This window comes from Giraffa tippelskirchi, chromosome 6 (assembly GCF_054371585.1).
Source record: "Giraffa tippelskirchi isolate mGirTip1 chromosome 6, T2T-mGirTip1v1.2.pri, whole genome shotgun sequence".
Lineage (NCBI taxonomy): Eukaryota > Metazoa > Chordata > Mammalia > Artiodactyla > Giraffidae > Giraffa > Giraffa tippelskirchi.
The window spans coordinates 116,735,594-116,760,438 of record NC_137280.1 but is presented as its reverse complement, the minus strand read 5'-3'; the positions used below and the strand labels follow the sequence as shown (position 1 = coordinate 116,760,438).

The following is a 24,845-nucleotide window of genomic DNA, read 5'->3' as shown; positions in this document are numbered from 1 at the left end:
ATCCTGGCCTTTGGCTATGCTGCCCTGGCTGGTCCTCTCCTGGGTGCGCAGGCTGAAACCCCGGCTCTTCCACCTGCCACCTGTGTGACCTCCAAAAATGTCACTTGTGTGAGCTTCCCAAGTGGCTTGAACACAATACACCACACTGCAGTTTAAAAACCACAGGAATCTGAGGGACTTCCCTGGTGGTCCAGTGGCTAGGACGGCACTCCCAGTGGAGGGGGCCGGGGATCAATCCCTGGTCAGGGAAATAGATTGTGTATGTTGCAACTAAGACCTGGCAAAAAGCAGAACAAGAATTTATTGGCACCCAGTTCTAGAGGCAGGAAGTCGAAGATCAAGGTGTCCCAATGTCCTACTCCCTCTGGAGGCTCCAGGGGAAGGTCCTCCCTGCCTCTTCCAGCTTCTAGGGGCTCCAGCCTCCCTTGGCTTGTGACCACATCCTTCAAGCCTCTGATTCTGTCTTCATGTGGCTTCCTCCCCATGTCTTCCATCTATGTGTGTCTGGGACTGACTGTGTCCTGCAGGGCCCCTTAGCCTGGGTTTTCTGCTGTTCTCATGGAGCCACACCAGGGCTCCCTGCTTTCCATGGGGGTCCTCGCCACTGATCTCTGCTGATCTCCACCTGCCTGAAGGTGCAGTATCCATGTTAATTATTGAAAATTCTCTAGGAGAGATTTGTCTCTTTCACCCTGTGTATTCAGTGTTTATTTAACCAGTTCTATCAGTACGGATGCCTGGGCATTTACTTTTTAGTTTGGGTTGCAATCTAATATTCCTTTTTCTTGCTTAGAGTGTTCAAGATTCAGCTTCTGGGAGCCCCTTCAATGGCTCCTGTGTCTCACTGAGGCACTCCTATAGTTATTTATTTGAGAAACGGCCTTACTTTCTGCTGCTATAAGATGCACAGGGCTTCTTGGTATATTCCTGCTTCATCCTAGAACCAGCCATTTTGCCAAAGAACCTGGTTCCTTTCCCTGGGGGCATGTTTTAGAAACCAAGATGTGGGTGCTAGGTTTGCTGTCTTCCATTTTAACAGGCATTGAAAAAGTTTTACATGTAGATACTAAATAATGGAACTCCCAAGGGCTCGTTAGGAGGACACAAAGAAATATTAATACTTAAATAACCAGCTTAGAAGTTCCCCACCTGCCAAGGGCACTGAATTTCCAGTACCCAGAGGACACCCTTATGGGCAGAAAGCGAAGAGGAACTAAAGAGCCTCTTGATGAAAGTGAAAGAGCAGAGTGAAGAAGCTGGCTTAAAACAACACTCAAGAAACTAAGATCTTGGCATCAGGTCCCATCACTTCATGGCAAATAGATGGGGAAACAATGGAAACCATGACAGACTTTATTTTCTCGCGCTCCAAAATCACTGCTGATGGTGACTGTAGCCATGAAATTAAAAGACTTGAGAAAAAAGCTTGACCTTGGGGAAAAAAGCTATGACTAACCTAGACAGTGTATTAAAAAGCAGAGACATTAGTTTGCCTACAAAGGTCAGTCTAGTCAAAGCTATGGTTTTTCCAGTATGGATATGAGAGTTGGACCATAAAGAAAGCTGAACCCGGAAGAACTGATGCTTTTGAACTGTGGTGTTGGAGAAGACCCCTGAGAGTCCCTTGGACTGCAAGGAGATCAAACCATTCAATCCTAAAGGAAATTAGTCCTGACTATGCATTGGAAGGACTGATGCTGAAACTGAAGCTCCAATACTTTGGCCACCTGATGCGAAGAACTGACTCATTGGAAAAGACCCTGATGCTGGGAAAGATTGAAGGCAGGAGAAGGGGACAACAGAGGATGAGATGGTTGGACGACATCACCGACTCGATGAACATGAGTTTGAGCAAGCTCTGGGAGTTGGTGATGGACAGGGAAGCGTGGCATGTTGCAGTCCATGGGGTCGCACAGAGTCGGACACAACTGAGCGACTGAACTGAACTGAGAGGACCTGCTGGGGCGCCCAGGCCAAGCCCATAGGCTGCCTCCAGACCCACGCGGACTCCGACCTGTCCAGGGTCCTGGTTGGCTGTGTGGGTTCTCCACACACCGCGTCCCTAGACAGCCCGGCCCCCAGATCTTTGTCCAGGTGTTGCCTGCTGTCTGGTGTACCTTTCCCTGCAATCAATCCCAGGTCTTTCTGGAAACGACCTTCCAAACTGGGGAAAGTCCGACAGCTTTTGGAGGAGGAATTGAGGATGGAGACTGACTCTAGGGGTCCTTGCTGGGTTAAGTTACCTTGCTTATGAGCGAGTTACAACACCGAGGATAAATATCGTGAAAAAAGGCAAAATATGGAACGCTTCACGAATTTGCGTGTCATCCTTGCGCAGGGGCCATGCTAATCTTCTCTGTATCGTTCCAATTTTAGTATATGTGCTGCCGAAGCGAGCACAAGTAGTGTTCAGACGCCAGAACTATTTAGAGTAGACAGAATTAAATGCTTTACGCTAAGGGTGAATTCTATTAAAAAAAAAAATCAATCCAGCAATTCTTCCCTTTTCTTTACGAAATTAGTGCAATCACAGCTTAATCTAAGGGGATTATTCACTGAAATTGAGAGGGTGTTTTTTGTTTCCACCAAATATAACGCAGATGGCTGTTGGGAATTCACGATCGTATGCAAATTACCCCGGAAGCGGGGCGGAGCCATTGCCGTCCCAGAAGTCTCCGGGAAGCAGCCGGGCTGCGCGGGAGACTCGTTGGTCCTGGGAAGATGGCGGCGCCGGAGCCGGGGCTTTAGATCGAATGCAGACGGCAGCCTCCTTCTCGGTGGGCGTACAGGCTGGTCCAGTGAGTGCGGGGCTGGGGGCTTGGGCAGTCGTCCAGCCTCCGGATGGCGCCGAGGATCCTGGGATCGTGGGTCGGAGCAGGGCCTATGGAGTCAGAGGGCGGTCCTGGAGAGCAGAGGGTGCTGGGTACGCTCCCTGAGTGCGCTGGGCGTGGTCTGGGGGTCGTGGCGGAAATTTGGGGTGATCTGAGGCGCCCTGGGGTGGGCTGTGGAAAATCGGGGAGGGCCTAAGGTTGTACCTCCCCGGGGAGGGCCTGGGATGCATTTGAGGCGGGGCTTAGGGACTGTCGGGTGGGTTGGGGCGGGTCCTGGGTGGCCAGGTGTGTGGAGGAGGGGCTTTGGGATTGTTTTGGAGACTTTGGAATAAAAACAGAAGTTTAGGCCGGGTCTGGGCACGCCGGGGAGAAATTGAGAGTGGGGTCTGGAAAGCACATTTTTGTAGGGGCGGGGCCGGAGAGCTTTGGGGGCAGAGCTTAAAAAGACTGCTGCTTGGGCTTGTGGGCGGGGCCTCAGTGTTCTGGCGCGGGGCTTTAAGAAGCAGCGGGTAGTGTGATTGGGAAGGTGAAAAGAAATAACCTTAGTCGCTGCTGGGCGCAAAGAGCCTGCTGAGGAAGCGTTCACTGTCCCTTTCAGTACCTCTGGAAGCCAGGCCCCAGATTACTGCCTAACCCCCTTCCTGCCTCCCTGCCTCTGTCTAAGGCGGCCTCACTGGTTCTCCTGTGTCCACGGGCTCCTCAAGGATAGACCCGGGTACTACCTCTCGTCACAGCTTACACTGTCCCTGTCACTGTGCACCTGGACCAGCGCCGTCACCTCTACCCAATCCCCCAGCCGTGCTCTCCAGACAGCCAGAGGGGCCTGTGAAACAGAAACAGGCTTCTTGGGGCTCCCATCTCCCTCCGGGTGAAACCCCCAGGGCCTGCAAGACCCGCCTCATCCCCTCCCCATCCTTACCTTGCTCCACACTCCCCCACAACTCACTCTGTTCCCGCTCTGCGGCCCCGACACTGCTAGAGCACCCCAGACTCAGTCAAGCCTCTGGGCCTTTGCATTGGCTATTCTCTCCTCTTGACATGCTCTTCCTCCTAGCTGCATGGATTTATCCCTGGCCATGCTTGTGTAAAACGCAGTTCTCCGGCCACACGCAGGGCAGGGGTTGAGTCCACTTTGTCCCCCGTGGTAACCAGCATCCACCACTGCACTTGGGGCCCTGCAGGCACCCTGTGAAGATGGATGACAATCCTGTCTTCCCTCCTGTAGGAGCTGGTGACCGTCCTCCCTGTCTGACCTTGGCAGCTGGGCGCCATGGACCTGGCTTACATCTGTGAGTGGGAGAAATGGCCCAAGAGCACCCACTGCCCGTCGGGTCCCCTGGCCTGCACCTGGTCCTGCCGCAACCTCATCGCCTTCACCACGGACCTGCGCAGCGACGACCAGGGTATGCCACCCCCCATTCCAGGCCCCCTCATAGGGCCCTCCCCCCGGCTCCCATGGGATTTCCTCCTCTGAGACGGGGGTGCTGAGGGGTGCAGAGATAACCTTGAGGAATGGCCATGGCTGCGGGGCGGGGTGTGGTGGCCACTTGTGGCTTGCTGAGGCTCATGCGGGAGTTTTCCAGCCACACATGTCACCACCAGCTTTGCGGTACACTCTGTCGCAGGGCCGGTATTCTTCCCACCACGGAGCCATATGCACTTCTTAGAGGGAATTAGGAAAACGTGGAACTTTAGGATGAGGAGAACCCTAACCTTCCATGGAGAGACACCTGCTGTTAGTGTTTTGGGTCCATTTTGAAAGCACAGTTGTAACCTCACAGGAGGCAGGGTTATGGGCCTGCTGTCTCCCCTGGGGCTGCCTGTGTATAAATCATGTTTCTGGAGTCCCTGCAGCCGGGCTTCGACGCTTCCTGATCGGCTTCGACACCCCGATCCCCTGGGGTGGTCGGGCACCAGGCCGTTGTTGCCACACTGACCTCATTGTCCCTCGCAGACCTGACCCGCATGATCCACATCCTGGACACTGAGCATCCCTGGGACGTGCACTCCATCCGCTCAGAGCACAGCGAGGCCATCACCTGCCTGGAGTGGGACCAGTCCGGTGAGGGCGGCCCCCCACCCTGAATGCCAGGGCTGCCTGCTCTGTCTTCCTGGCCTTGCCCCTGGGCTCAGAGCTGGGAATTGAAACCCTGACCTGTGCCTTTGAGGCTTCTGCTCTTCTCACCCTTGTATCTGGACTTGCCTGTGCTTGTCCCTTGCTCTACCACCTCCAGACCCGCCCCCCCCACCCTGATGGACTGCGGGGATGGGGCTTGTGACGCAGGTTTGCCCAATATCCTCCCTTTCCCCCAGGCTCACGTCTGCTGTCAGCTGATGCCGATGGGCAGATCAAGTGCTGGAGCATGGCTGACCACCTGGCCAACAGCTGGGAGAGCCCCGTGGGCAGCGTGGTGGAAGGGGACCCCATCGTGGCCTTGTCCTGGCTGCACAATGGCGTGAAACTGGCCCTGCACGTGGAAAAGGTGGGTGTCCTGCCTGAGGGAACAGGCCTCAAGCCCAAGGAGGGCTTGGCTCCTTCTCTCATGGTGCCAGGTCGTCACACCTGCCACCCAGTTGTCAGCATCTGTGTTGCCAGCAGCTCCCACGTGGTTGATGTGGTGACAGCCCTTGATTCCTGTCTGCACCCCATGGTTCAGCCTGGCATCCCCCTGAAAGGGGAGCCTCCTGGGTCAGGGTGCTGAGTTCAGTCTCTGAGTCATACCTCAGCCGTCACTCTCCTCATTGTCAAGTGGGGCCATGGGCTGGGCCGAGGTTCAATGTGAGAAAGCGAGGGGGGCTTGGTCGGGGCCATGCCCAGGTGAGACCTATGGCAGCAGCAAGACTCCCGTGGCTTGGTCAGTTCTGCTCCCAAGCCAGGAGGCCCTCCTGGAATGATGCTGTGAGAAGTGACCTTTCCTTCCATCCCTTCCCTGTGTCTGCCTCCTGTCCCTTCTCCCCTAGGGAGTGACTCATTGCAGGGCTTACTACCTAACCATCTGGACCGTTTTTTCTGTGGGAGGTTTCTTTTTCAGACTCTCAGTATCTCCCCTTGGGGCTCATTTGGGGGCTTTTGCTTCTTTCTTGTCAACACTGCTCTCACCTCCACGTCCAGGACACTCAACTGGGGCCTTGGTCAGCCCTGTCCTCCCTGGATATCTAGTCCCATGAGCCTGGGGGTGCCTGAGTGAGCCTAGTGAGTCTGCTCCTCATCCCCATACAGAGGGGCAAAGAGTCTCCCACTACTTGGAGGAGCTCTATGCAGTCTCCAGCTTGTGCTGTTTCAGTGACAGATGCTTTGTGCTGACAGAAAGGAGTCAGGTGTGTAGGCCTCCCTAGGGTCTGCCCCTGGGGATGCTGGGAAAGGCAAAGCTGGGGCAGAGGCCAGCACCGCAGTGGCTGGAGGCCCAGGGGCAAAAAGATGAAAAGATGAAAGAGCAGTGGCAGCTGCGCTTCCCAGCACTGCCTTCAGGGAGCATCTCTGAGTCCTGTAGCCACTCACCTGGTGCCCGGCTTGCTCTGTACACTGGCCTAGGCTGTGCTCCCACACTGCCCACGCAAGGAGCCCCGAGTGGCTGAACCGAGCACTTGAGAATACTGGATGTCTGTCTGGCCCTAAAGAAAACACGGCTGACTGCTGTTCCTCATGTGTCTAGCTGTGTCCTCATCGTGTCTTTGGACATGCAGACAAGGACACTGAGGGTCAGAGAGGCCTGTGTCACCCAGCGCTCAGTGGCTGAAGCCAAATCTGACCTCAGGCTTGGGCTCTTGAGGCTTCTGCTGCCTGGTTCCTCTGTGTTCCTGAGGGTGCAGTTCCCAGGAGGGGGTCCTCTGGCCACGAAGGTAGCCCCGTAAAGGCTGAGCCTGAGCTGGGCGCCCTACCCCACCCCCCTGCAGCTGACCTCTCCCTTTCCTCACAGTCTGGTGCCTCCAGCTTTGGGGAGAAGTTCTCCCGCGTCAAGTTCTCGCCATCGCTCACACTGTTCGGGGGCAAGCCCATGGAGGGCTGGATCGCTGTCACGGTCAGCGGCCTGGTCACTGTGTCCCTGCTCAAGCCCAGCGGGCAGGTGCTCACCTCGACTGAGAGCCTGTGCCGGCTGCGTGGCCGCGTGGCTCTGGCCGACATCGCCTTCACAGGTGGCGGCAACATAGTGGTGGCCACAGCGGATGGCAGCAGCGCATCACCGGTACAGCTGTACAAGGTGTGCGTGAGCGTGGTCAACGAGAAGTGCCGCATTGACACCGAGCTCCTGCCCTCACTCTTCATGCGCTGCACCACCGACCTCAGCCGCCGCGACCGGCTGCCTGCCATCACCCACCTCAAATTCCTGGCACGTGACATGTCAGAGCAGGTGAGCCCGCCCTGCCACCTCGAGGCTAAACCTATGCCTGGGCCGGGCTGCTCCCTCCAGGGGCTCCTGCCTTTTCCAGCTTCTAGAAGCACTGCATCCCTGGCTCGCGGCCCTCCATCCTCACAGCCAACAGTGCAAATCTCCTGTCTCTCTGCCTCTGACCCTCCCCCTCCCTCTTATAAGGACCCTGTGATAACACTGGGCCCCCTGGAGAATCCAGGGTCATCCCTATCTCAGGGGCCTTAGCTTAATCCCTCCTGCCAAGTCCCCTCTGCCCCATAAGGTGATGTGTCCACAGGGACCAGGACCAGGACGGGGGTGTATCTGGGGACAAAGTTGAGCTGCCTGCACCAGGTTCCCTGAGGTCCCTCGTAGCCTTGTGCTGACCAGCCCTAGCTTCACCAGTCCCTGATGTGTTTCCCTGGTACCTTTGCTTTCCGCCAGGACACCATGGGTGACCGCCCCCAGCACAGCACAGCATTCCCCAGGGGAGTGAGGGCAGTGGGTGGGCAGATGCAGATGTGGGCCAGGCGGGCCTGGGTTGGACTCACAATGGCACGTGAGCCCCAAGAGGAGCCAGAACCCCTCAGAGGCCATGGGCTGTTCTAGGCCCCTCACCATGCACCCACCCCTAGGTGCTGCTGTGTGCATCCAGCCAGACGAGCAGTGTGGTGGAGTGTTGGTCTCTGCGCAAGGAGGGGCTCCCTGTGAACAATATCTTCCAGCAGCTCTCGCCGGCTGGTGAGTCGCCCAGGTGGCCAGGCACACTCAGACTACCCTGGGTACAGCGAGGTGGTGCGGGTGTGACCTGAGTTTGCTAGAACGTCCACTTCTCCCTCCCTCTCTGACCTTACACCCATGCGAAGCCCCACGTCCCCACCAGAGGAGCCCACTTCCTGACACGCATTTGGCTGAGATGCCAGGGGTGAACCGCGGCCACACAGCCCAGGGGCGTTCCCGTTGCCAGTAGTGCTGATGGCCCTGGAGTGACTGGCCCAAGTCAAGAGGCCCCTGAGGTCCATCCGCCCTCAGGTGGGTTACATATGCTGCTCCACACAGCCCCAGAGGAGTTGTGTGAGGATGGTCGCGCTGCACCTCCTGAGTGGGGTCCTGGCCCTTCTCGAGTGCCAGGCTGGCCCTGCTCCCCATCTGCCCTGCAGTTCCGCCCTGGGACCTTATCACAGTAGGAACAGACTTCACGCAGAAGGGCCTCCCGTCCTGGTGGAGCCTCTTCCCGAGGCAGGCATCCAGATGCTGAAGGGTCTCTGCTGAGTTCACCTGCGGCCCCCCCACCCCACGCCTTGTCCCAGCCTCGTGGCCCTGTGGGCTCTTAGACCTGCCTCTCCTGCCCCTTCCTCCTCACCTTTGCCCACACTGGTCTCCCTCGGGCCCCACTCTACCAGCCACCGTCCAGCCTGCAGTGGAGGGGGTGGCCTGACTTGAGTGGACAGTGGGTCCAGGTAGACTCAGGCAAGCTGGTCAGCCTCTGACAGCAACCACTCTCCTCTGTGGCCTAGAAACGGCCAAGGCCGTCAGGAAGCCAGTGTGGGCGGCTGATGCGGGCCTGGCCTGAACGTGCTCCTTCTCCAGGCGTCGCCATGGCTGTCACCGTGACAGCTCTGCTCAGTGCCACCCCTCTCTGGGCCTCTGTCTCCCTGTGGGATGACATTTTCCAAGAGACCCCGCATGCTGAGACGTCTGGGGCAGAGCTCTCAGGACAGGTGGGCACAGAGGCGTGTTGTCACAGCCAGCCTCAAACTCTGTTTCAGAAACACAGCTGGTTGCTCCTGGGTCGGGCCGCTTCACTGCTCTGGCCTGCTTCCCTGAGTCTGCCAGCCCCCTGGGGCAGCTGGAGTGCTGGCCACCAGCTGGGTGCCTGGGCTCATCTCAGAGTCACCTTGGTGTCTGGGCACCTCTGCCCACATCATGCCCACAGCACACAGGGACCAAGTGCAGATGGATGGGAACGACCCCACCTCTTGCTGGGGGGCTCTGCTGTGGCACTGAGGGAGTGGGTGCCGGGAGGGGCCTGTCTGTCCACCTTCTGAGGAGAGCTGGGGTCCACCTAGGACCTCTTGGACCACAGGGACAGAAAACCCTGCACAGACCAGCCAAGTTCACAGGAGAATTGTGGGGTTTGTGTGGCAGCAAGGTCTGGGATGGGTTCCCCTTCTTGGTGTGTTGGCTCCTTCGAGGGGACAAGGTGGCTACCCCCACCAGCTGACGGCCTCTTGCCCAGGCAGATACCTCTTCCCGTACCTGAGAAGGCCCAGGACCGGGCCCTGTTGGGGGCCCCCCTGCCCCTCTTCCCTGCTCCTATGAGCTGGCTGGGGGCCCCAGGAGGGGAAGGGCACTGGGTCCAGTCCACCCATGTTGCGTTTCAGTCTCATCTTCATTTTATTTCCCCTTGTCCCCCACACCCCCTTTCAGTTGGCGACAAACAGCCCACAATTCTCAAATGGCGGATTCTGTCGGCCACCAATGACCTGGACCGTGTGTCTGCTGTGGCGCTGCCCAAGCTACCCATCTCACTCACCAACACTGACCTGAAGGTGGCCAGTGACACCCAGTTCTACCCCGGCCTCGGTACAGTGTCTTGGGGTTCCTGGGGGTCAGAGGGAGGGGTGCTCTGTGACCTCACCCTCTAGTCTCAGGGTCGTGGGAACCTGGCCTAGCCTCACGTCCGTCCCAGTGGGGATGAGGACACCACTCTTGATATCCAATGAGCTTGAAAGGCTTATGAGGTCGCCAACAAGCTGGGCACGGTGCAGCCACTTCCCATTGTCCAAGGCTGGGCTCAGCCGCTTGACCTGCATGTGCCCCCAGGGCTGGCCCTGGCCTTCCACGACGGCAGTGTCCACATCGTTCACCGGCTCTCGCTGCAGACCATGGCCATCTTCTACAGCTCTGCCGCCCCGCGCCCTGTGGACGAGCCAGCTCTCAAGCGCCCTCGGACCACAGGCCCTGCCGTCCACTTCAAGGCCATGCAACTCTCCTGGACCTCCCTGGCCCTTGTGGGCATTGACAACCATGGCAGGGTCAGTGCTGTGCTAGGGGTGCCAAGAGTGAGGGGAGCCTCGTGCCTCTGTCTGTGGGGTGCGGTCATTGTTGCAGGGTGAGGCCTGTAGCCTGCGGGGGTCGCACAGGAGGTGGGGGCCCTTAGGGTGCCTTCTCCCCACATGTGGGTTTCTAGCGCCCCCCCACCTTTCCCCCACATGCACGGCAGGTGCCCTGTGTTGGCCTCTTGGCTCTCAGAGGAACCCATCCGTGGCCTGGCAGGAGGACAGGTGCCTCTCACACCCACTCTCACACTTGCTTACACACATCTACATGTGTTTACACACTTGCTCACACATACATGTGCCCCTTTCTCCCCAGGAAATCGCTATTGGGCAGTGCACCTACTTGGCCCTGCCCTTGGCATCCAGGGTGGGCGGGGCAGGGACAGGTTTGACCTGGTGGGGGGGACCACGTGGCCCCCAAGTGGACTTGCAGGCCCTGCCACCCCACAGGTGCACCCTTGGTAGGAAGGGCTCCGTTCATGCCACCTGGCCAGACTATGGCTCTGTAGCCCTCCCATGTGGCAGGCCAGGACCCCACATGGGCTGAGCCCTCCTTGTCCCTGGCGCTCAGACTCCCATCCCCCTCAAGACCCTGCCCCTCACGCCCCGCCCTCTCCCCACAGCTGAGCATGTTGCGCATCTCGCCATCCATGGGCCACTCGCTGGACGTGGGGCTGGCCCTGCGGCACCTGCTTTTCCTGCTGGAGTACTGCATGGTGACCGGCTACGACTGGTGGGACATCCTGCTGCACGTGCAGCCTGGCATGGTACAGAGCCTGGTGGAGAAGCTGCACGAGGAGTACACGCGCCAGAAGGCCGAGCTGCAGCAGGTGCTGGCCCATCCCCTCCCTCCTCTGGGGCCTCCTTCCTCCCTATGGGTCAGACGGCCCACCTCCCTGCCTTCTCAGCCCGGGAGGGCGTGGTTGCAGGCCTGGCTGCACCTGCCTCTGCGTGTCAGTGGAGGCCTTTGCCCCTGTGATAAGAACAGTGACCTCAAGTTTTAAAGATTGGAGGGGCAGAGATAAATGATCCCCCAGACGCCACTGGGTGTAACTGCAAACCTAGAGCCTCCCTGAGGTCAGCACTTCTAGGAATCCGGAATTGTCCTCTGTGCCCCCAGTCTCCAACATGAGGAGGAAACAGGAAGGAGAGGTCGCGTGGTTTTTAGCAGCCCGCTCAGATGTGCGAGGGCTCAGACAAGAGAGGGCTCAGATGTGAGAGGGTGCTGCCAATGTGAACTGCACAGGAGGGAGCTGGCTTCAGAGCCAGGAATGCTGGCAGTATCCAGCCGCTCAGTGCTCAGCGGAGCTGTATGCGAGCATGTTGATGCTTTCAGTCCTTTAGTCGTGGCATCCTGGGAGACATCAAGGTCGAGAAACCAGGTGGGGTGAGGGGCAGAGCAGCATCCCTGTCCCCACCCACTTCATGCCAGGCACCCCCAAATCGTTAGGGATCCCAGACGTGGGCCTTTGGCCCCTGATTCGGGATCCCAGACGCGGCCCTTTGGCCCACCCACAGGTTGAAACCCTGCTGTCCTATGAGGGAAGGTTCTACTTGATTGTGCTGGAAGGAGGGCAAGACCCAGAGATTTAGCCCCTTGCCCATTGGGCCCAGCACCTTGCTTTGGCCCCGCCCCGAGGTGGAAGCCCCACCCACTCACGTCCTGGCCCCCCAGGTCCTGTCCACCCGGATCCTGGCCATGAAGGCCTCGCTGTGCAAGCTGTCACCCTGCACGGTGACTCGCGTGTGCGACTACCATGCAAAGCTTTTCCTCATCGCCATCAGCTCCACACTTAAGTCGCTACTGCGCCCACATGTGCTCAACACACCCGACAAAAGTCCTGGCGACCGGCTGACCGAAATCTGTGCCAAGATCACAGACGTTGGTGGGTCCAGCTCTACCCTGCATGCCACCCTGGGTCCTGCCCCCACCCTCAAGTGCCCTGGCTGTCTGCCAGGGAGGATCCCTCAGGCGTCTCGCATGTGTCCCCCTCCCCCCACCACCACCTGTGGGGACACATGGTTGGTGTTACCGGGAACAAAGATGAGGCAACCTGGGTGGCATCCCCAGGGGCACTGTATGTGTGGGCATCTGGAGGCCAGCGGGAACTCCAGGGGTTCCAAGGGGCGTCAGGGTGTCCTGAAGCCATGCAGTGGGTACCTGGAGCCTCTCCCTCCAGCCCTGCCCTCCAGGGCCCCGTGTGTGAGGTCCCAGCCTCCCCTGACTGCCTATCCCCTCCCAGACATTGACAAGGTCATGATCAACCTCAAGACGGAGGAGTTCGTTCTCGACATGAACACGCTCCAGGCACTGCAGCAGCTCCTGCAGTGGGTGGGCGACTTTGTGCTCTACCTGCTGGCCAGTCTGCCCAACCAGGTGTGCCCTCCACCCCACCTCCGGCTCAGCTCCTCCCAGAAACCCCACCTCCCTGGCCCCACCCCTCCCCAAAGGCCATCTGACTCCAACTCACAGAGGTCCTGGAATGCTCAAACAGGAAAGTGCACAACCAGACCCTTCCTCCCCATAGGGCTCCCCGCTGCGACCAGGCCACAGCTTCCTGCGGGATGGCACATCACTGGGCATGCTGCGAGAGCTGATGGTTGTCATCCGCATCTGGGGCCTGCTGAAGCCCAGCTGCCTGCCTGTGTACACGGCTACCTCAGACACTCAGGACAGCATGTCCCTGCTCTTTCGCCTGCTCACCAAGCTCTGGATCTGCTGTAAGACACCTGGTCCTCTTCTCCCATTTCCCCACCAAAATACAAGCCCTGGCGAAGTCCCCCCACCATAATATAATCTCCCATAGGTCAAATTTGCTCTATTGTGGCCCCCCTACTATTTCCCCAGCACTTAGCACAGGTCCAGGCACAGCGTGGGTGCTCAGTAAACATCAGCCACTCTTAGGTTCCTATTTGTCCTGTGTCATGTGTTTCTGTCAGGCTCTGTCATTGTTGCCTCCCTGATGCCAGGAAGCGCACCTAGTACTCACTGCACATTTTTTAAATGAATAAGTGGGTCCCCATTTTACAGAGGAGAGGACCAGGCCCAAAAAGGGGGAGGAGCTTCCCATCCTCCTCAAGAAGTCAGGACAGGGCTGGGGCCTGCACCTGGCGCTCTGTGAGCCTGGAGGAGGCCATGATGCCTCCTGGTGGGCAGTGCTATGGGCAGGGCCGCTAAGCATGATGTCCTGTGTCCCCTGCTTCCCCCACAGGTCGCGACGAGGGTCCCACGAGTGAGCCAGATGAGACGCTGGTGGATGAGTGCTGCCTACTGCCAAGCCAGCTGCTCATCCCCAGCCTGGACTGGCTGCCCGTGAGTGACGGACTGGTCAGCCGCCTGCAACCCAAGCAGCCCCTGCGCCTGCACTTCGGCAAGGCCCCCGCTCTGCCTGGTGGCTCCACCGGCCTGCAGCTGGATGGCGTCATCAGGTATGCGCACCCATCTCTGATTCAGGGCCCTGTATACCCTTTCTTCCAGAAGGGTCTCCCCCAGACCTGCCTGACATCCCCCCTCACATGTCTGTCTCAGGGCCTCTGCCCGTGCTGTGCCTGATGCTTCCTTCCAGCCTGACCTGAGTGCTACCCCTGATACTCCTCCCCTCCCTTGCCCCTGAGATTACTCCTTGCCCCCAGACTCCTCCCCTCCCCACCCACCTCCCCTGCCCTGTCACTTCCCTCCTTCCAGGCACTATACTGTACTATAGCATACAGGTTATCAGCTTGTACTGATTTCTGTCCTTGCTTATCGGAGTGACGTCATCTTCCCCATGGCCTGTCACGGCCTGCATGGAGGGCCCATGTGGCCAACCTTGGTTACTTGGGCTCCAGCCCCTCTGGAGCTCAGGTTCACACCCCAAGCCCCCACCATAAATTGCACTTCAGTCCAGAGTGCCTGGCAGGTCCCAAGGCCCCAGGAAGCAGAACACTCTTAGGCAGACCTGGCTGGGAGTGACCTCGGGGGCCATTCTTTGGATGTGCAGAGTCCAGAAGGCCCAGGCCTGCTGAAGGAGCAGCACCCTGGGTGGGGGTTTGTCCCCACTTGACAGGCAGGTAAACTCAACCTCCGAGGTGCAGTCCAGAGACAGACACCAGGCCAGAAGGCAAACCTAGGACCCCACAGGCCACCTGCCATTCAAGGTGCTCATGGGATGGATTCTCAAGTGGTCCTTTACTGGGGAGGGGCCTTAGCGTCACCACAGCCCTCCCCCGCACCTCCCCCCCCAGGAAGATTCTGGGCCTTCCTCCTCCACTTCCGGATTTTCTTTCTCATCTCTAAAGCCGTGGGAGTAACGGCCTGATGAATCACACGCTGTGGTTTGTGCTCGAGTTTCAGGAAACACTTTACACAAAGAGGTGGCTGGTCGCCAAAGGGCTTTCACACTTTCGGAAGTTTTCAAACTTGTGTGATATGAATGCCCCAGCCCCAGGAATCCTGATGGGCTCGCTCCACTCTGCTCCAGGCGCCACCCTCAGCAGGGTCTTGTGGGCAGAGAGTGTGTAGGAGTCTGGCTCCTGGATTCTCCCTGTTCTCATACACGCTCTGCCTCTAGGAGATCGACCTGTACGGCTATATGTGCGCATGTGCTTGTGTCTGCGTGCGTGTGTGTGCATGCCCGTGTGTGCCAGTGCATGCGTGCACATGTGCGCCAGTGTGTGTGTGCACATGTACATGTGCACACCCCCGAGCCTTTCCCCTGCTCTTCTCCATCAGGGTGCCGGGCCAGCCCAAGATGGACCACCTGCGGAGGCTGCATCTGGGTGCCTACCCCACGGAGGCCTGCAAGGCCTGTACCAGGTGAGCAGCTGCAGGGGACGCCGTTCTGCTCCACCACTGGCAGCTTCCTGGCCTACGAGCCAGGGTCCCAGGAGTGTCTCCGTCGTGGGGCTCCTGAGCGGGTATCCCTGGCGGTCTTCATAACGGGTGGGGCCGAGGTGGGGGTTAGCGGCAAGCGGCTGACCTGAGCCTGCCCTCTTGGGGCTCCCAGTGACCTGACAAGGGCAGAGGTGGAGGAGTGACCACCTCAGCGCTGCTCTGTGCAGATGTGGCCCCGCTTGCTGCCAGATAACCCCAGGGTCACACCACTAGGGTTGGCCCAGCCGCTGTCCACTCAGGGAAGTGAGGGGTGGTATCTGAGTGGGGACAGAAGGATGTGGTGGAATTAGCTCACTGTGGGGGTGTAGGGGTGCAGGGAACACCATTCCTGAGGTGGAGTAGCACGTGCCAGGCCCTGTGGCTACAGCGGGCCTGCCTAGCACCCACCCACCTGCTGTCTCTGCCCGCAGGTGCGGCTGCGTCACCATGCTCAAGTCGCCCAACAAGACCACCGCCGTCAAGCAGTGGGAGCAGCGCTGGATCAAGAACTGCCTGTGTGGGGGGCTCTGGTGGCGCATGCCCCTCAGCTACCCCTGACTGCATCCCAGCCTGTAAGTGCATTCTTTTTCTTTCTTTTCTTTTTTTCACTTGTTATGGTCTTTAATTATTAGTGGAATAATTTTTTAAAGTTTTTATATTATAATGTTTCTGGCATATAGCACAGTGATTGAGTCATATGTATACACTCATGTTCTTTTTCATACCTTGTCCTTTATGGCTTATGACAGCATATTGAATGTAGTTCCCTGTGCTGTATAGTAGGACCTTGTTATTCATCTTTTTTATATGTAGCTGTGTGTATCTGCTCATCCCACACTCCCAATTTACCCCTCCCCTCTTTCCCCTTTGGTACCATAAATTGGCATTCTTTGTTTGAGTTGGTTTCTGTTTTGTAAATAAGTTCATTTGTGTCGTATTTTAGATTTGACATGTAAGTGATATTTGTCTTTGACTTACTTCACTTAGTATGATAATCTCTGGGTCCATCCACTGTTGCTGAAAATAGCATTATTCCTTTTTATGGCTGAGTAGTATTACATTGTATATGTATGTACCACGTGTTTATCCATTCACCTGTTGATAGACCTTTAGGTTGTTTCTGTGTCTTGACAGTTGTGAATGGTGCTACAGTGAACATTGTGTCTTTTTGAATTACAATTTTGTCTGGATATTTGCCCAGGAATGAGAATGCTCATTTTCTGAGGAACCTCCATACTGTTCTCCACAGTGGCTGCACCAGTTTACATTCCCACCAACAATGTAGGAAGGTTTCCTTTTCTCCATGTCCTCACCAGAATTCATAGACTTTTTAACTATGGCCATTCTGACTGGTGTGAGGTGATACCTCATTGTAGTTTTAGTTTACGTTTCTTTAATAATTAGCGATGTGAAGCATATTTTCTTTTCATGTGTTTGTTGGCCACCTATATGTCTTCTTTGGAGAAATGTCTATTTAGATCTTCTGCCAATTTTTTTGATTGGGTTGGTTTTTTGATTTTGAGCTATATGAGTCGTTTGTATATTTTGGAAATTGCACCCTTGTCAGTTGCATCATTTCCAAATATTTTCTCCCATTCTGTAGGTTGTCTTTCATTTTGTTTATGGTTTCCTCTGCTGTGCAAAATGTCAGTGGATTCCTGATGAACTTACAGGAAAGCCATGCTGTCCCCTTGCTGGTGACAGAGCAGCCACGTGCTCCAGACCTTCGTTGGGTGTTCTTAGACACCACCACCCTGGAACTATGCTTGGGGGCCTTGTCTGCTGCGCCAGCACCCCTGTAACCGACAGGGCCAGTGAGGACACAGCCTGAAGCCTCAAGTTGGCACCTCAGCCCAGCCGTTGAGGCTCTTTCTCCCTCGGAGCCTGTTGATTTATCTGGGAGGAGGACCTGGCCGCGTGGTCACCGTGCCAGGTGATGACTGAGATAGGCTGGGGCCTGCCCCAGGCAGAACCATGGCAAGTGCCGCCCCTGGGGACCCCAAGGACCCCTGTGTCCCAGCTCAGAGGGTCCAGGATCTGAGGGCTCTGTGCTTTAGAATGTGACACACGAACCTGCCAGGCGTCCAGTGGCCACTGTCAAGGACACCAGCTGGCGTCAGCCTCAGGCCCCCCACCTGTACATGTCACTGCTGTCTCTGTCCTGGGCAGGCCCCAGAAACATCCTCCTGGGCGACAGGTGTCTTGTCGGTGTCCTGGGCCCCTCCCCCTCCACAGGCATGGGGTTCTGTGCCTGTGTGTGTTGCTCTCCTGCTTGGCCAGCATTTATTGAACACCTACTGTCTACCAGACGCAGGCGTCCCAGTGGGGAGCAGTGGACTGGACGTGGGTGGGGGCTGCTCCCTACTGCCTGGGTTCCTGCACACAGGAGTATCTCTGTCTCTTCTTTCTCTCTGCCTCCCTGCCTTACTCCCCTCCCCCACCAGGTTTTTGGGAGCTCAGGCTGTGGCCCCCAGAGGTCCTGCCTCTCCAGCAACCACTCTCACCGATTATGTGGCTCCCCAGGGCCCGGGCACAGTGCCTGCCTGTTAAGCGGTAATTGCTTCTCTTGTTTTCCTTCTGGAGGCTCGAGGGAGGGCAGGCCAAGTAGGCGCCCTGCGGAGGTCAGGATGCTGCCCGCTGTGTCGGGCTTTCAGGGACTGGCGGCGCTCCAGGGGCCCCATTACCTGGGCCAGTTGCCCACCTGCCTGTGGCCCCAGCACTTGGGTGTCCATGTCTTGCTATCTGAGTGGTGCTTTCTGCAGGGACCTGTGCGGTAGCCCCACCCTGTGCTGCTGCTGGCGCCCCGGCCCCTTGGAGAAATGGGCCTGAAATGGGCAGCCTTTCTGGTGGAGCGGCACATGGCCCAGGTTCTTGCATATATTTTCTCAGCCTTTTACTTCATTTGACTGTATATTTTTTAAGCCACTTGCCTTTCTCAAGTCATTCTAAAGTCTTTAAAGCAGCTACTTGTTTTAGAAAACTGAGCGTGTTTCTTGCACTCATACTTCATTGCTTTAAGGTTAAATTGTGGGGGTTTACACCACAGCCACCATCCTTGGATGCTCCCTGGAGGACGAGTCCTGGTCCCTTCCCCTTGGACCTGCTCCGACCCATCTTGTGCAGGGGAGGTGGTGCTGGCTGACCTGAGGCTGGTGGGACCTGGCCTGGCTCCTGGGCCTCCTCCTAGAGCCTCTGGACACCTGCAGGCTGGCCCCTAGGGTCGGTCATCAAGCGGGTGACACCCCCATGCCCGTGTGACCCTGACCCCTAGAAGCCGAGCGAGATGAAGGGGATGGGATGGCTCAGCGTCACCAAGTTTGGGGCAGCTTGTCACTGAGTGGTGGATGACCAGAGTGCCCATGAGCCACTGTGACGAGCCCAGTGGGCATGCCCCTGCCCGGCTGTCCAGAAGCGTCAGGTCATCTGAGGGCCCTGTTTGAATGTCCTCCAGGTTGGGAGGGGGTTTGTGGGTGGTGAGGTTTCCTTGCCCCTCATCTTTCCCCCACCCTGTGTCCACACAGGTCCCCTTCTGGGGACAATTGCAGGCATTCCTGTGACAGGAAGAGGCAGTTCGGTCCCTCCGATTGTGTGTCTCCTGTGCCCTCAGGCTCCTCAGAGCCAGGCCCATGGGGACCCATTGTGGCTGAGGAGGCTGAAGACACCATCCTCCAGATAGAAGTGGAAGCAGAAGCCCTCCAGGGTCACAGGTGACTGCAACAATGTGCCCCCCTCCACCCCCGTAGATGGTAGGAGCCTGTGTCTCCCCCTGGAGGCCTACAGTCCCCTCTACCTCTATCCCCCCCCACCAGCTCCATCTGGTTCTGCTCCAGCCACTGACCTCAGGGGCCGTTGCTCACTGTTTTATCTCATCTGTACCCCCAACTAGTGTTGCCAGATAAAATGCAGGCGGACAGTTAAGTCTGAATTTCAGGTGGACAATAAATGGTATTTTAGTCTAAATCTGTCCCCGATATTACATGGGACATGGGACATACTTAACAAAATGTTCCTGAAATTCTCATGTAACTGGACAGCCTGCATTTTTATTTGCTAAATCTGGTAATCCTACTGCTCCACCTCCCAACTGGATCATTTCAGGTCCACTCCCCGGTGTCCTGGCTTAATTCAGGAAGTAACCATGGGACAAGTGAGTCTGTGATGGCTGACTGACCAGCAGTTATGTTTTCCTTTCCGCTCTCACTTAAGTGCGTACAGCTTCTTAAATCCCACATGAAAAAAAATTCCTGAGCACACTGAGGAGAACCCCCAGCCCATCATCAGGATCACTCAAGTTCCACCCGTGCATCCGGAAATATTTGACCCGGTTGCTATGAGCAGGGCTGGGTCTTAGCTGTGTCTCGAGAGCTTCCATGTGAATGAATGCTTCATAGCAGAAAAACACCTGGGCAGTTTCCAGTTCCAGTCCCTCGTGGGGCACATGACCATCTCTCAGACCCTCAATCTCTTTATTGACCAAAGGGAGGTCAGAGGCTCCCTTTGTGGGTCAAGTTTAACACCTGGGGCCTAGTAGGTGCTGGACTAAAATGGCCCCTTGTCCAAGTGGGAGAGGGCCCAGGGCCTCAGTCCCTGGGTTCTGCTCTGTCATCTCGCAGAAGGGTAAAACCAAGACCCAGGAAGGTGGTGAGTCCTCTGGGCCTGCAATCAGTGGGGCTGCTCTGGGACACCAGTCAGCTTTGGACAGTCAGTGAGCCACACTGCATGTGGGGACGGCCTGTGAACGCAGGCAGGTGCCTTGCTCTGGGCTGAATTCCAGGCTGCTAAGGAGAGTTGCACAGCGTCTCTGAGCCTGTTTCCCTATTTGGGACACGGTTCTAAGAACACAACCTGTCTGTGTACCTAGATCTCAGCCCAGAGCGGGGTCTTGCACACAGTAGGCCCTTACATTCCTCTTGGGAAGCGGGAACCAAAGGGACACTACCCCGACCCGCGCCACTTGATAGGTCTCAGGACACCTCTTTATTTCCTGGGAAGAGTAAGGGCGCCACCATGTGGCCGAGGCGTGAAGCGAAGCCAGGCTTGAAGGGCATGGGGCCTCTGGACTAGCCAGAATGTCCCTCCTTCAGGCACGTCTCAGCCTTTCGGTTGCCTCCTGGTACAGCATTACCAGGACTCCGCCGCCCCCTCAGTCTGGCTCGCTTCGGTCCACTCCTGCAGGCAGCGTGCAATCAATAAAGGCGGACCGAGTGCAGGAATGGATGATTTTATTGCTCGGGCCCTGTGACCGCAACCTCTCAGGGGCTCCTCAGGCGGCTGCGCCCTCAGCCATGACGCCATCTATCCAGGCCACGTAGCTCGCCAAGCGCGTGTAGATACCGGGCTTCTTGCGGTTGCCGCAGACCCGCGAACCCGAGGTGACCACGCCCTCGGCTACGCTGCCGCACACCAGCGGGCCTCCGGAATCGCCCTGCGGGGAGCGGGGTCGTGAGGTCCGGTGCAGGCCCGCCCTTCCGCGTCGTGGTTCGGCTCCGCTAGAGCCTGCTGCAGGTCCAGCCTGTTGCAATTCCGCTCAGCCCTGCGGCCCCAATCATTCACTTGCTCGTCAGTTTCCCCAGGATCCACCCACCGCCGCCCATCAAGGCCGCGCCTCTGGATTTCGGTTTCGCCACTTTCAAGCTCCACTCCGCCCTCCGTCCCAGTCTCGGCGCAGCGGCCCCTCGAAGCCTTCAAGCTCGGGTCCCAACGCATCCACATCCTCTTCCAGTTGTCACCTCTCTTCCCAACACTTTTTTGTCCTCAGGCCAGCCATGCCCGCCCGGCCTGTCCGCGTGCGCCGCCCCTCTGCTGGTCACGCCCTCCAGCATACCTGCCCTTCTCTGCCCTGTCCCCAGGGCGCCCCGCCCCTCTCCTGGACCCACCCCCAACAGGAGGGCCCCTCTGCCCCGCCCCTCTACTGGCCCCACCCACAGTGGACCTGCACCTCTACTGGCCCCACCCAAAGTAGATCTGCCCAGCCGCCTCGCCCCTCTACAGGCCCCACCCCCAGCAGGCCGGTACCCTCTCTGTCCCGCCCCGCCTGCGCACCTTGCAGGTGTCCCGGCGGTTGCTCTCCGCGCACATCATTCGCTCAGTGATGGTTCCGTCGTGGTACGTTCGCAGGTTGCAGGTGGTGCGGTCGAGCACTGGCAGGAGTAGGTGCTGCAGGCGGTCGGGTTTCCGGCCGGTGTGGCTGACCACGCCCCAGCCCGCCACGTCGCAGAGAGTGCCCGCAGCCACGTCGCGGTCCTCGCGCTGCCATGGCAGGAGCTGCACGGCAGGGCCCAGCACGGCTTTCTCAGAGAGCTGGGGGATGGAGCAGAAGCCAGCGTTAGGGCCGGGGAGGAGGGGGGGCGGAGCCCCAGGGCAGCAGGGGGACTGCGGCTAGACCCGGCAGACCTGTAGCAGGAGTAGGTCGTGGTGGATGGTCTCTGGCCGGCTGCCCGGGTGGGGCACTGCGCGGAGCACGTCGTACAGGCGCTTGGAGGGCTCCGGCTGCGACAGGGAGTGCGCGCCCAGGAGGACCTGCACCTTCCCATCGGCCCTGGGAGTGGGGTGGACGCACATCAGAACCACGTCCGCGCCCCGCCCCGGCCGGCCCCGTTCTTTGCCCCGGGCCACTCACACGTCCTCCAGGCAGTGCGCTGCGCTCATCACCCACTGCTCTGCTATCAGGAAGCCTCCGCACACGTGCTTGCCGTTCACCTGCACCGATGCCATGTAGGGCCGGGAGTGGGATGGAGCCTCCTGGCCACGCAGGATCCGGCCACGGGGCTGTGCCTCTGGAGGTAGGCAGGTGAGCGTGAGGACCTCGGGGATGACTGCAGCCCAGCCCTCGTGTTCCCCCGTAGGCAGCAACACCCCGCCCTCCGCCCTCCGGTGGCTGTAACACCCCCTCAGACCTGGAATTCCATCCTGCAATCCTCCCCAACAGAGTTACAACCTCCCGGGGCCCCAGGGAGGAATGGCTGAGAAGACAGAGGATAGGGAGTGAGGGAGCCTGGGGAAAACCCCATGCCTACACACTGGGCCTGATGGCTTCAATTTAAACACGAGGAAAATGGGGCTGCCCAAACCCAACATCCCTGCCAGCATTTGCCTCTCGGTTTTCCAGTGTGTGGAAAGCTAGATGCAAAGTTTTGAGAATATCCCCTGGCAATCAAGTGGTTGGGACTCTCACTGCCAAGAGCAGGGGTTCAATCCCTGGTCGGGGAATAAGATCCTGCAAGCCGCGTGGCACCGCCAAAACAAAAAACAACCCCCAAATCCTTAAAGTTTGGAGAATTCCTTGGTTTCCAGAGCCTTCTGTTCACGTGGGGCTGGGGAATAATCCTGTTTGATGGAGGGGCCACCTCGCTGACTGCCCTGCAAGCTGGTGACCCCCAGTGGTCATCCCGCATCCACTCACCACACAGGGCTGTCCCAAGGAGGATCAGAACCACCAGGTGCAGGGAGCGGTCTGCCATGATGCCACCGTGGCCTTGACACTGACCCAGGCAGGACCCTGGGGGTGCTTTTATGAGGCTGGAAGGAGGCGGGCACTCCCACAGGCCCTATCTGCTGGGTGGGCATCGGCCCAGCTGGAGAAAGGGAAGCTGCCTGTCCATTCTCCCCAGGGGTGTGGTTCTCTCCCACGGACTTTGTACTGAGTATAGGCAGGCTGCTGGGTATGCCAACTACCCCTGTGAGCCTGACCCAGGGCCAGCCCTGGTGTGGGGAGCTGCCCCTCGGATGGGCAGCGGACAGAGCAGAGGGATGGACCCACCCTTAGCCCCCCAGCCCAGTCCCCCCTAGTGCCTATCCAGCTCCAAAAGTTTCACAACGGCAGCTGAAGACCACAGTCTATAAACAACCCACTTCCTTCTTTTCTGCTCCTCCCTTCTTTCTCTTCCTCCTACAACTTGGAGAAGAGGTCAAGTGGGGGTGGGGAGAGGTCATCCAACACCCTTGTTCCCACTGGTGTGGCTCTGGAGCTTGATACCCCAACAAGTAGAATATGGGAAAAGTGATGTGTAGGGCTGGCTGGAAAAACTGGATACAAGTGACAGAAAAACCAAGGCAAACTGGGTGGAACTTTTAACAAGGAAATTACATGGAAAGTTCATGGGTCCACCTTCAGCTATAGTTTGATCCAGGCACCTGAACAAGGTCAGGTCTCCCTCTGGTTCCTCTTTTCCTCCTTGATGACTTTTTTCTTCACCAGACTTCATTGTTGTGGCCCCAGGAGCCCTAGACTCAGCCCAGAAGCTGGGTCAGTCCCTCTGCAAATTCCCCATCACTGTATCCAGTGTCTCAAGCCTGCCTCTGATTGGCCGAACTTGGATCTCATGCCCCTAAACCATCTTTTGCAGGCAGGGGATGAAAGGTTCTGATGAGCAGAACCTGAGTCACATGTCCTCTGTAAGTTGGAGATGGTGGGTCAATATCTCATGAACCTACTAGGAGGAGATGCTGGGTTCTCCCAGAAGAGTGGGGAGGACCTTGAGCTGTGAGCTGTTCCCAGTGGAAGCAGTGCACCATCTTTCCCCCTCTTCTTCTTTTCACAGTGAAAAGAAAATTAGAAAACAACATAGCAAATGTGATTCATTAGATCCTGACATGTTTCCATACTAAAATCAGAATCTCTGAAACGGAAGCACATTTGCAAGTGGAGTCCAGATTATGTAAGTAAGCGTATTGGAAATTGTGACAAAATTTGGAAATGACCCAACAAGACAGCTCAGTTCAATGAATAACCCTGCGTGTCCCTGGATGTTCTGTTGACCTGGGAAGACTGCCAGTGTATAGTATTAAGTGGAAAAAGCGATTGCTGGGCAGTGGGTCACATTTCTGAGCCGCTGGCACTTGGGGGGAGGTATACCTTCAGGAAGAGCTGGCAGACAGAGGGACTAGCAAAAGTAAGGACCGTGAGGTAGGGCCCAGGCTGGTGTGCCCCACTGGAGGGATTGGTGCAGAGAGGAATTTATCGTGGTGTGGGTTCAGGGGTGGGGGAGGGGACATTGCCTGATGTTACTTCTCAAATTTATTTGCTGGCTTAGGCAATTGATTCCCCCACCATCAGCCTGTGAGCTGCATGATGGCAGAGGCCACATGTGTTGTGGGCCCCTGGGGGTTCCTTCCCAGGCTCAGGGAAGCAGAAGAGGGGTACAGGCTGGTCGCCTACCCAGGGCTGTTGTGACTCCTTTGGGCTGAAGTGTTCCCTTGTGAGACATCTGACGTCTTTGCCTCCCTCCTTCCCCACCTCCCCACCAAGGCTGGGGAGGTGGGGGAGGGACTGTCTCCCTACTCAGTGAAGCCGAGGCTGGCCTGGGACCCCAACTCCTGGCTGGCTGCTTCCCAGACAGTGCCTCACTCTTTACTGCAGGGAAACAGAGGCTCAGAGACAGCACACAAGTTGCTCAAAGTCACAGACCTGGGACTCGAACCCAGGCTCTTGAGTGTGACTTCATAGCTGTTTGCCCCTCTGCTTCCTCATTTGTAAAGTGGGGCACTCCTGGGACCTGCCTCGAGGGCAGAGAGAGGACCAGCTGAGTGAATACTTGCAAAGACTCAGAATGATGTCTGTGCTTGTAACCACGTGTGAACACCTGCTGTAGTGCTCTGCGTTATCACCACCTGCAGTACTGGTTTAATTATGTTTAACAGAAGGGAAAACCAGAAATAGCAACTGGGATCTTTTTGTGGAAGGTAGGGAAGGGACTTCTTACCCCAGTGCCCTGAATTAGCCACCACTTGGTGGCAGCATACTCATGACACA

At 57.5% G+C, this 24,845-nt stretch overlaps 2 protein-coding genes and 1 non-coding gene across 18 annotated transcripts; 1 reads left to right on the top strand and 2 right to left on the bottom strand.

Moving 5' to 3' along the window:
- Positions 1 to 2,293: 2,293 nt before the first annotated feature.
- LOC145511738 (U6 spliceosomal RNA) lies at positions 2,294 to 2,400 on the bottom strand. Its single transcript, XR_014058119.1, has one exon. It is a non-coding gene; the product is annotated as a U6 spliceosomal RNA (small nuclear RNA).
- A 289-nt stretch (positions 2,401 to 2,689) lies between these two features.
- MED16 (mediator complex subunit 16) lies at positions 2,690 to 23,816 on the top strand. 16 transcript variants are annotated; one of them, XR_014057168.1, is made up of 17 exons: positions 2,690 to 2,777; positions 4,057 to 4,234; positions 4,786 to 4,893; positions 5,145 to 5,314; positions 6,749 to 7,180; positions 7,816 to 7,921; positions 9,611 to 9,766; positions 10,007 to 10,218; positions 10,866 to 11,072; positions 11,918 to 12,128; positions 12,486 to 12,619; positions 12,771 to 12,963; positions 13,455 to 13,671; positions 14,954 to 15,037; positions 15,526 to 15,666; positions 16,768 to 17,027; positions 17,539 to 18,074. XR_014057168.1 is itself a non-coding variant. In XM_081502392.1 (16 exons), the coding sequence occupies exons 2-15, from the start codon at positions 4,102 to 4,104 to the stop codon at positions 15,650 to 15,652; spliced, it is 2,490 nt and encodes an 829-aa protein (XP_081358518.1). In that variant the 5' UTR covers positions 2,690 to 2,777; positions 4,057 to 4,101; the 3' UTR covers positions 15,653 to 15,666; positions 23,635 to 23,816. The 16 variants fall into 16 exon arrangements, 10 of the variants coding, with proteins under 10 accessions (XP_081358518.1, XP_081358516.1, XP_081358521.1 ...); XR_014057167.1 differs by having other exon boundaries at positions 16,698 to 17,027; XR_014057166.1 differs by having other exon boundaries at positions 2,690 to 2,798.
- Positions 20,300 to 22,577, bottom strand: CFD (complement factor D). The gene is made up of 5 exons (XM_081502398.1): positions 22,497 to 22,577; positions 21,714 to 21,870; positions 21,488 to 21,632; positions 21,137 to 21,394; positions 20,300 to 20,519 (listed from the first exon to the last, which is right to left on the bottom strand). Exons 1-5 carry the CDS (start codon positions 22,552 to 22,554, stop codon positions 20,358 to 20,360), a joined length of 780 nt encoding a protein of 259 aa, XP_081358524.1. The 5' UTR covers positions 22,555 to 22,577; the 3' UTR covers positions 20,300 to 20,357.
- Positions 23,817 to 24,845: the final 1,029 nt, after the last annotated feature.